We start from the raw sequence: 11,864 nt of genomic DNA on the forward strand, positions 1-11,864 counted from the left end.
CTCATGATTACAATATGGCCGAAGCCAGTCAGAATACGGCCGAAGCCGGCAAATACGGCAAAGCCGTCACATATCCGAAGCCGGCAAATACGGCAAAGCCGTCACATATCGCTGAAGGGGGGACCTCGGCAGGGTTCGAACTCGGCTGGGGGGAGCGAAAGCCATCAGCCCCAGCCGTCATATCATGCACGCTAGGTGCAATTAACAAAGGGTTAGTTATAATAAATAATGTGTAATGTTAAAGAGTAAAGTTTTTGGAAATCTAGATTACAACTGTGAAGCTTTAGAATTTTGAGTATCTCTCACTGAATCTATTTCTATATTCAAACACCCCAAAATTTCTCAAGTGAAAATCTAAATTACAACTATAAAACTTCAGAATTTTAGATATCCGCCGGTGAAAATATTTCTCGCCAAATGTTTTTTTCCCTAATTCGGACGAGAAATTTTGAGACAAACGCCTTAAAGTAAAGCTGGAAACTGGAATGGAAATAAATGCGTATCTTTCCTTGTGGATAATCTTGGAATGGAAATAAATGTGGATAATCTTGGAATGGAAATAAATATGTATCTTTCTACGTGGATAAGCTTGGAAATACAGTTGATTGAATCAGCGATCAAGAATAGAACGGTCTTGAAGTTGGTACCAGTCATTTCATATATCTCACGTTAAAAGTGTGGTGTCCCCCGTGTTGCTATGGGCCACGACGGTATATATCTATACACACGTGACTTAAACGAAGTTTCAGGAATGCACGCACCTTTACACAGTAGGCTTCTTCTTGTTTTCATGTATTTCGGTTGATTTCTATCCTTACCTGTGGAGCTACCTAACACTCTACTGAAACCCTTCCATCGATACACGTCTGCCTCATTGGGTAGACGCTGCGTCCGTGCATTGAATATGAATGACTTCACAAGATTCTGACCGCGACTACGCGAAGGCCACCTAACAGTCCATGGATACCATAGAAACATCAACCAACATATCAATTCAAATCTGTAACGAGTGCAGCCTTTCGCAATCTCAGCAATTATTTGGCAAAATCATGGAAACCTGCCCTTACGTGACTGATCCCAACATCTATTGCTGCACTCAACATTTACTACCGCACTACGAGGCGTAACCCTTCGAACTTGTCACTCTTAACCCTTTGAACTTGTCATGCAGATGGCATAAAAGTCCTAAACCGTTTCACAAGGAAACTGTGGACTTTTCCTGTATGGTTATTGAGACCACGTCGAGTAGGTACTAGGTAGGTGTCCAAGATATATCGCAGAGCGTCAGCATCCCGCGTACAATACAGTATAAAATGGATCTTGGCTTCTTCCTTTTAGCAGCACCATCATATCTTTCTGTTGCATCTCTTCCTCGGCAGAAACTATCATTACAATTATACCCCCTTTGAGATTCTTCCAGTAACTAGCTTACTTGCTGCAATATTTCAATTCATTCATCCATCATGGATAAACTTGCAGAGGTCTTTCACTTTGGCCCCCATCACAAGTCTACGTCTGGACAGCAAAAGAAAATTAAAGGGTTTGTGGTGCTACAAAAGAAAAATGTTTTAGATTTTAGCGATTTCGGTGCAGACATCCTAGACGATCTTAGCGAGCTGATTGGGAAGGGAGTTTCATTCCAGCTCGTCAGCACATCTCAAATCGATTCCAGTGGGTGCTGATTTCCCTTCATATAGATTCAATCCTCAAGTTGCTTTTTCCTTTTGATTCACCCATTTTTCTATAATTTAATATGTAAGCTGTTCGAAAATTCATCTGCAGGCAGTGGAAATGGAAAGTTTGGCGAGAAAGCGCTTCTACAAAACTGGATTTCTACCCCTGAAAGACTCGTTACAGGCCAGACTACGTATAGTATCGATTTTGATTGGGACTCCGACTTCGGACCCCCTGGAGCTGTCTTCATCACTAATTCGCATCATGATGAGTTCTTCCTCAACTCACTCACGCTTGAAGTTCCCCATCATGGCAACGTCCATTTCGACTGCAACTCGTGGGTGTATCCCGCCTCTACAGACAATAGAGGCCGTATCTTTTTCTCTAATCGGGTATGTAGTGTTATGTGTAGATTAGATATGCAGTGTTATGTGTAATCCTTCATTGATGTTTTGAGTCGTTTAGGTTATACATTAGAGATGAATAGCCTGAACAAAAGCATGAGTTGTGTAAGCAAATTAACCTTACATTGATCACATCTCTCAGATCGAGTACAATGTTTTGAATGGAACTGACGAAATTATGTGCTACTAACCGTGTTTTACTGTAATCTGCAGAGCTATCTCCCTTCGAATTGTCCTCCCGCGCTCATAAAACTGAGAAATGAGGACCTGATAAGCCTGAGAGGCGAATACGATGGAATGGCAGAGAGTGAAAGGAAGGAGAGGGACAGAGTGTATGACTACGATTTCTACAATGATCTCGGAGACCCAGACAAGAGTGTGGAGCTCAGCCGACCAGTGCTGGGAGGGTCTCAACAGTTTCCATACCCCCGCAGGGGCAGAACGGGCCGTCCTCCTACAAAAACAGGTCAGTTTAAACTTTACTTGTGATACCGATTTATAAAATAGCACAATCCCTATTTTCCCACTCAATTGTGTGGCATTACAGAGCCCGCTACCGAAAGCAGATTGCCATTGGACATGAGCCTTGACATCTACGTTCCCAGAGATGAACGTTTTGGGCATCTGAAAATGTCTGATTTCTTGGCGTATGCCCTCAAGTCAGTCGTCCAATTCCTGATACCAGAGCTCCAATCTCTGTTCGATCCAACCCCGAACGAATTCGATTCCTTTGAAGACATTATAAAGCTCTACTCCGATGGGATAAAGCTGCCCGACAACCCAATTCTGGACGCTATAACGAGTCTCATCCCTCTTGAGCTCATCAAGGAGTTCCTCACAACAGACGGCGAAAAATTGCTCAAGTATCCGCTTCCTCAAGTTATTGCCAGTCAGTACTTTTCTTCTAAACTGATCCCTTCATGTTCTTATTCTGCATTAATTTTAATCGACCTGATTTTAATTGAAATCGATACAAATTATGGAATGAATGGACACAGCTGACGAATTTGCCTGGAGGACAGACGAAGAGTTTGCGCGCCAGATGCTGGCCGGTGTCGATCCTGTTGTTATACAGAGACTTCAAGTAATTAGCAAAGAGCTGGCCCCTTCCTGCCATTATCAATATACAGAACCTCGTTTGATATTTTATTTATGCTAACTTCACATTCTTTTCATGTTATGCATGATTGAATTGACAGAGTTTTCCTCCGAGAAGTAAACTGGACCCAGAGATATATGGTCCTCAGATCAGTTCTATTACGGCTTCACATATACAAAAGAATCTCGATGGACTCACAGTGGAGCAGGTATTATCCAACCGTATACTTGTTTCTTAATCTGATTCTACTTATGTAATTCTGTAAATTTATTTTTTACTATGCTTTCATAATGATACGATGCTTTCATAATGACCTGAGTAACAATTTACAATGAATTCATTATGCCTTTAAATAGACTACATAATACATAATAGACTACATAATACATAATGTGAAAATATTATAATGAATTCAGTGTGCCTTTAAATAGACTACATAATACATAATGTGAAAATATTATAATGAATTCATTGTGCCTTTAAATAGACTACATAATGTGAAAATATTATAGACAAAATTATAGGTTACCAAAACTGATAAATTGATTCTATGCATGAGTCAAGTTTACCCTCAGTACCCTAAAAATCCTCACTTTAAACTTTATTTATAGAGATTAACGTGCTACGCAGTAGCAAGCCAGAGAGACAACTAGTTAGCCATTGCCCATTTCGCCAGCATTTCCAGAAAGAAAAGTCCCATGTTGTTTAGGATTATTTATAAGATCCAAAAAAATCCAGACGAAAATAATTTATACCAATCTTCCTCATGAATGCCACCATCCAGAGCTATAATGGGTGATGATAAAAAACAAGTTATGCTTACTCTTTCTTCCTCTTAAATTCTAGATGCTTCTCACTATGTCCATGATAATACAATTTATCTTTTCTAAATCTGCTCAAGAGTATCATCTTCTCATCCTTTATCTAGAACTTATTACAATAATGGTTAAAGTCATTGGAGGGAACAATACTCTCTACCATTATTTTTCCTTGAACAATTCAGCAATATGTTAGTATCAATACGATCCACCATTATTTGTCCTCAAACAATTCAACAACATTGTCCTCAAACAATTCAACAACATGATTTTTTAAAAATATTTCAAACACCTCTCCTTAGCTTTTTATGAGGTGGGGCCCAAACCTTCCCAATTGTATTATCTATGAATATTGAGGCTTTTTTGACTGGACCAAATACAAAAAAAATGTAACAATTCTAATATATTTGTTTTCCTTTCTTGACCACTTCTCATAAATGAAACTCTTTATACAATTGTATAGGCCTAATGATTAAAACCCTCTACTTCCTTGTAAAATATCAGGAGTTCAAATCTAAAAAAAATAAAGTATGAACACCTCTATAAAGTTTAGCAATTAACCTTATTCAACTGTCTTTTCTTATATCATAATATTCCAATGAAAACCATAAATCACTAAACCATAACCGCATAAATAAATTAACATTATAATTAAATAAAATATAATTTAATAAAAAATAAATTATTAATAATAAATAACCACAAAAATTAAATTATGAATAAATAATAATAAATAAAAATTATTCAAGGTAAATTTCAATTAAAAAACATATAAATCAATGACCGATAACCACCATGAATATATTAACTTCTTGACTAGATAAAATTTAAGGTAACAAAAATTAAATTATGAATAAGTAAATAAATAAAAACTATTTAGGTCAAACTTCAATTAGAAAAATATTTCTCTTACCGAGCGAAAGATATAAAAAATATTTAAGTCAAACTTCAATTAAAAAAATATATCTCTTTCCGTTTGAAAGGTGTATATTAAGTTATTAAAAATCTTATATTTCAAGTTTTTGAACCCTTTTGTATTATTGAACTGAGACTTCTGTCATCCATATCAATTTTTATGAAAAATCTTCGGCGAAAAATATTTATAAATTAATATGATATGTCCCTTATCTTTGTCTTTATAAATTAATATGATATATCTCTTATGTATGGGCAGATGTATATGAAACTATTATTTTGGATCCCTTTGAAAGATATGTATTTATAAATTTATATGATATGACGTATGTTCAGAGTATGGAGGACAACAGGTTGTTCATTCTGGACCACCATGATGTCTTCATGCCTTATGTGAACCGAATCAACGCTCTGCCTACCACTAAGATATATGCTTCTCGCACAATTCTGTTCCTTAAGAAGGATGGCACATTAAGACCAGTCGCAATCGAGCTGAGCCTACCCCCTTCACATCAACGCCGCGAAAGCGTTCAGGAGGTGTTCACTCCTGCAGAGGAAGGCGCACAAGGAGCTCTATGGCAGCTCGCCAAATGCTACGTAGCCGTTAATGATTCTGGTTACCATGAGCTTATCAGCCACTGGTAAAATCATGCAGAATCTGGGAATATATATTCAGAATCTATTTAGTATTTACAATATCATTATATAATATAGGGTCCCAACTGAGTAATGGTGGGATTTTTTCAGGCTTAAGACTCACGCAGTCACGGAGCCATTTATCATCGCCACCAACAGACAGCTGAGTGTGATGCATCCCGTGTATAAGCTACTGAGTCCCCATTTCCGAGACACCATGAACATTAATGCTCTGGCTCGCCAAATTCTTATAAATGGTGGAGGCATTCTTGAAACAACTGTATTTCCCGGAAAGTATAGCATGGAGATGTCTGCGGTAGCGTACAAGGACTGGAGGTTTGACGAACAAGGGTTGCCTGCAGATCTCCTTAAGAGGTAATCATAATTAATACTGCCTAAAATCTAATCTCGATCTGTTTCATCCATTTGAATTTTGATATATATATATATATGTGGCTACAACTTGACAGGGGTATGGCAGTGGTGGACTCATCAACGCCCTACGGGCTGAAGCTGATGATCGAAGACTACCCTTATGCTGTGGATGGATTGGAGATATGGTTCGCAATAGTTTCATGGGTTAAGGAGTACCTGTCCTTGTACTACCAGAGTGATGATGCAGTGAAATCTGATACAGAGCTTCAAGCATGGTGGACCGAAATCAGAAATGTTGGTCACGGAGACAAGAAGGACGAGACATGGTGGTACAGCATGGAGAGCGTGGAAGAAGTTGAAAAGGCAATAACAACAATCATATGGGTGGCCTCGGCTCTTCACGCTGCGGTTGATTACGGGCAATACTCTTACAGCGGATACATGCCTGATCGCCCCACCATCAGCAGAAGGTTAGTACCTGAAGAAGGGTCCCAGGAGCTCTCAGAGCTGGAGGAGAATCCAGACTTGGCTATCCTTAGAACTCTAAGTAACCCATTTCAAGCCACCCTTGGTATAGCCATCATAGAAATCCTGTCGAGGCATTCAACAGACGAGGTTTATTTGGGGCAGAGAGCCACGAGTGAATGGAGTGATGATAAACGTGTGACAGAGGCTTTTGAACGTTTCGGAACAAAGTTGAAGGAGATAGAGAAGAATATAACAGAAAGAAACCTGAATGCAGAAATATTGAAGAACAGGTCTGGTCCGGCCAAGGTTCCCTATACTTTGCTTTATCCAAACACCTCGGATCTGACTCACAAAGGAGGACTTACTGGCATGGGAATTCCCAACAGCACTGCTATCTAATTTACTCTATGCGCCGTTAAAATATCATATATTAAAAAAATGGGTCATTAGTAATTACAATGTGATTTGTTAAACAATATTAGTTTTATTCTACGGCATTAATTCATAATGTCATATGTATGTTAAATAACAGATGGTGCGTTGAAATCGATCAATTAATAAATAAAGATATTAGTGATTCATGACTGTTTATATGTATGTTAGCAATCCATGATTATTATGTATGTTAGCAATCCATGATTATTAATATTTATATTTGATAGATAGGAATTCATGATTTTCGGATCTTGTGGAGGTATTTCAATTGAATCATATATATATATCTTCATTTTATTTAGTATTCAATCTGCAATTTGGTCACAATTTTGACGTTTTGAAGTCCAACCCGCTTTCCCCAACAGGGCTGAGACCCTGACCAACTGTCTTTGAAGTTTTTTTTTCAGTACAAAAAAGAGTATGATTATATATTAATAGTTCAGAAATTAGGAGATTACAATGCCATTTAAATGTTCCACATCATAAAAGTTTCATTTGGAGATGCCATTTCAGCGTTCTGTCCAAGTATTGCCAAATACAAAACATAAAAAGAGAAATAACAGTCCATACATGGAGTACATATCTAGAATTATAAACTTGCATGACATAGTTGTATGCAATTTAGAACCAAATAAGAAAATAGTATGCATTCAGCATGTCTTCTGCTTCTAGCCAGCTGTACTGTGTGAAATAACAACATGTCCATCACTCTGGATGATTGAAATCAAAACAGTTATAAGACTAGTAGAGTTACAAAAATTATACAAAAAAAGAGGGGATGAAGAAACTTAGCTAGGGAATGGGAAGTCTCCTATATCTATGACTTTCTGATTCAGGATAATTTCTAAGTGCATTTTTCCAGTGTTACCATTTAAGCCCCTCTTCGATAGTTCATCTGCATCCATATTTTATTCCGTACCCACATGCGTGATAGTGGAGTTGCTGTGTTGTTTCCATAGTAATTCAATTCTCCTCAACCAGCTATGTAATAATGGATTTGTGATGTTTGCATTGCCCATTATTTGATCAATTATAATTTTTGAATCCCCATGGATATGTATGAGAGATATCAAGGAAATTAATGAACCATAGGAGGCCCCATAAGGCCATTGCTTCAACCTTTGTGTTAGTGCCACTACCTCCATGCCAGTATGCTTTGTATGTCAGTGCCACTGAGATGGCAACCCAAAAACCGCAGCCACATGTGTGCCATTGAGCAGCACCATCAAAAAAACCCATAGGGTATTTCATCTGAAGTTCAATCCTCTTATGACGAGGTGCTTTGGAGCATATTTCATTTGATGTATGCAGTGTGTGGTTGATTAAAACATTTTCAATTATCTTATAGAAATTTCCAGTGCAATTCTGAAAGATGCAGATGTTTCTCCACTTCCATATTTCCCAAAATAGGATAGGTGGAATGATTCTCCAGACAGAATTTTGAGAGCTCCACCACCGTAAACAATCCACAATGCATTCATGTTGAATATACAGAAAACCAATATATGAAGAAAGTCTTTTCCATACTTGAATTATATGTTGACATGTGAGGAAAATATGATTGTTATTTTCCGATTCCTCTTTGCAGATAGGACAGATGCCAGGTCCTTGCCATTGTCTCTTTTGCAAGTTTTCCCAAGTAAGATTTTTATTATGGAAAACCAACCAAGTAAAGAGGATGATTTTGTTTGGGATTTTAGTTTTCCAAAAGGCAAATAAAACATGTTTCTCACTCAGTTGTGCATCCACGGAACAAAGAGTGAGGTATATATCTGCAACTTTAATGTTATCATTCTTCATCTTCCCTGACCAGATTAACTTATCATGATTGCCAGCACGACATATCCTGAGTTGTTTCATCCCAGCTACAATGTGGTCCCATTCCAGGTCCCAATGTCCAGATAGACCCAATTCCTGTGCGCTCTTCCAGACTAGATATGGACCCCTCCATAGTGAAATGGCTTGACACCAAAAGTATATGCCTCTTCTATTTAGAGTATTTATAGCTGCTCTGGGATCATATCCTCATTGCCAGCACCTAGAATGTGGTCGGTGCCAATGAGAATGTTGTGGCTCAAACCAATGTTCCAAGCCAGGGGTTGTAGGAAGATCCTAGTGGCTTTTTGGAAGCTGAACCAAATAGCCGATCCATTTGAAACCCCAATGGAACCGCTTCAGAACTAGTATATAAAATCATGATTCTTTAAGTATTTTTGTTTGATGACCAGACTCCATGTTCCCGTCCCAAAAATACCTCTCCAAAGAGACTTGATTAATAATGCCCATCCAAAACAACAGAGGTCTAGAATTCCCCATCCCCCCATGACCTTTGGCAGAGTGATCTTGGATATCTTAGACAAGTGAAATTTCTTATGCTCATGACTACCACCCCAAATAAAATTAGCCATAACACGGTTGAGAGAGTGAATGATGGCAGCAGGAATATGGTAAAGATGGGCCCAATATACCCCTAGTTGATTAAGGACTGCTTGTGAAAGGATGACACAACCCCCCAGGGATAGACATCTATATTCCCACCCAGAAATCTTCTTAAAATATCTATCTACAAGCCATAGCCAATCGACATTCCTATATTTACAGGGTTTGATATGGTATCCCAAGTACTTCATACCATGACCCATCAACTCGGCTTCAATTCCAAACAGATTTTTTATATATGCAATGATGTCCAAATCACAATTCCCATGATAAATAATAGATTTATGAGCATTCATATATAGACTAGTAGCATTAGCAAATTTCCTGAAAATATGAAAAAGGCACAACCATGAAAAACAATTCAACATACCCATGATGAGCACATCATCGACAAAGAAGCCATGTGATATGTTGATGTTGCATCCCATATTCAGAGCTTGGAAATGGTCTCGTTCCACCGCTTTTGAAATGTGTAGGCTCAAGTCGTCCATAGCCAGGATAAATAACAACAATGACAAAGAGAAACCCTGTCTCAGTCCACGCCCCACCTGGAAGAATTTGTAGAGTATCCATTAATAATCACAGAATAATCAACATTAATCACGCACGACATAATCCATTCCACACATTTGAGATGTAAGGCTATTTTGAATAGGACTAGCCTAAGGTAACCCCAATCCAGGCAGTTAAAAGCCTTCTTCAGATCAACTTGCAGGATGGCAGCATTGAGGTTTTTTGTATGAATCGAATGCATGCATTCTTGTGCATTTGCAACGGTGTCATGTATTTGTCTGCCCTGTAGAAACCCGTGTTGCTCAAGAGATATATGGCGTGAAAGAGTACTTCACAGATGCCCAACAATGGTTTTTGAGATAACTTTGTAGATAAGGTTGCACAACGAAATTGGCCTGTAGTCCTCAAAACAGGCAGGAGGATTGTGCTTTGCAATAAGGGAAATATAAGTAGACTTAATGCGATGGTGTACATTCCCAGTGAGTCTAGACTCCTCCACCATTTGCAGAAGTTCATTTTTGAAAAGATCAAAGAAATGCGTGAACAGCTCCACAGTCCACCCATCTGGTCCCGGGCTTTTATCGCCATTGAATGATTTAAGGACACTGAGTAATTCCTCCTCAGTGATGCTTCTGTACAGTGCATCATTTGATTCTTGGTCAAACATAGTCGGGTAGTGCTCAATCCCCCATATGAGATCTTCGACAACAATGTTTTCGTTGCGCTCATATGCCGCTTTGAAATGTGAGGTCACAGCTTTGGAGATTTCCTCCTGTGACTGGATATGGTTTCCCTCAGCATCATGAATCCCCCATATAGAATTTGCATTACGCCTATGGTTTGCATAACGATGGAAAAATTTAGTATTTATGTCTCCCTCTTTAATCCAGATAGCCTGGCTCTTAAGGCGCCAAGTGGCTTCTTCAAAATCTAAGAGTCGTTTCCTTTTTAATTCCAACTCTAGAATGTGTGAACGGGTAGCATCTAGAAGATTATTCATGGCCATCAACGGGAGGAGGAGGTCTAGCTCACATTGAATGTCCTTAATCTCTTTTTTCATGGACTAATTTTTCCTCTTCTGCTAGTTTTTCACTTCCCCATGGAGAGTCTCCAGTTTGTCTAGTATATGATCCATAGGGGAGGATCCAATATCCCCATCACGGCGCCATGTATCCCTCACCAGAGTGTTAAACTCCGGATCATCTAGCCAGGTTCTATTGAATTTAAATGGCATGCCTGGGCGTACCATCGAATTCTTCCAAACAAGTGTAATATCTCTGTGATCTGATAAGAAATTGCTGATAATCTCTGTCTGCACATCTCCTAAGCAAGCAACCAACTATTCATGCATTAAAAAACGATCAAGTCTCTTGGCGACATATGCCTTGCCTGTGCACCCATTGTCCCAAGTGGGAGCCATTTCCTCTAGGCAAATGTCCACAAAGTTTTGTGCTAGAAGAGCATCATGAAACATCCCCGCCAAGGGGTCAATCCTTCTCGATCGTCCCCATACTTCTTACAAAGCAATAGTATAGTTTAAATCACTAGCACTGATGAGGGAGGCCAACTCCATTATACTAGAGGAAAACAAACGGTCCAAGAAAATGGTCCTATCTCTGTAAGGAGCATAGGTGTTTAAAATATGAATGCAACCGCCCATTCCGTGGATATGTCCTTCAAGGAGGATGCCTGCGAAACATCTATATGCTTTAAAAATGACCCATCTAGGGTCCCAAATAGCCACTAAACCACCAGAGAGACCCATAGTTGTAGTAGCAGATATATGCCATTCCAGGAGCATTTTCCTGAAATATTGTACAACCTAAGGAATAGAGTGCATGGATTCTTGCAGTAGAATGATATATGGGTGAAGAGAGGAGAAAAGACTCTTGAGGGCCCGATATTTTGGGGCAGCCCCCAAACCCCATATATTTAGTGATAGAATGAACGTCATGGAGATGCCTTCTCAGGAAACTGTGCTCTAAGGGCCCGTGAGGGGGGGATGTCAGCGATAGGCACATCGACCAAAAATCGGTCCATAGGGGAGGTAAGAGGATTAGGCCTAGGACGTCCTCTAAAATGCTGACT

The 11,864-nt window shown here is 39.0% G+C and overlaps 1 protein-coding gene across 1 annotated transcript; it reads left to right on the forward strand.

Moving 5' to 3' along the window:
• The first annotated feature begins 1,329 nt into the window (after positions 1–1,329).
• LOC149153686 (linoleate 9S-lipoxygenase 6-like) lies at positions 1,330–6,980 on the forward strand. Its single transcript, XM_089445852.1, has 9 exons — positions 1,330–1,671; positions 1,783–2,066; positions 2,292–2,544; positions 2,626–2,967; positions 3,077–3,162; positions 3,278–3,385; positions 5,247–5,551; positions 5,658–5,921; positions 6,017–6,980. The coding sequence occupies exons 1-9, from the start codon at positions 1,464–1,466 to the stop codon at positions 6,786–6,788; spliced, it is 2,622 nt and encodes an 873-aa protein (XP_089301978.1). The 5' UTR covers positions 1,330–1,463; the 3' UTR covers positions 6,789–6,980.
• Positions 6,981–11,864: the final 4,884 nt, after the last annotated feature.

This window comes from Pinus tabuliformis, chromosome 9 (genome assembly GCF_031772625.1).
Source record: "Pinus tabuliformis cultivar Carrire ecotype Pingquan chromosome 9, CPIR1, whole genome shotgun sequence".
Lineage (NCBI taxonomy): Eukaryota > Viridiplantae > Streptophyta > Pinopsida > Pinales > Pinaceae > Pinus > Pinus tabuliformis.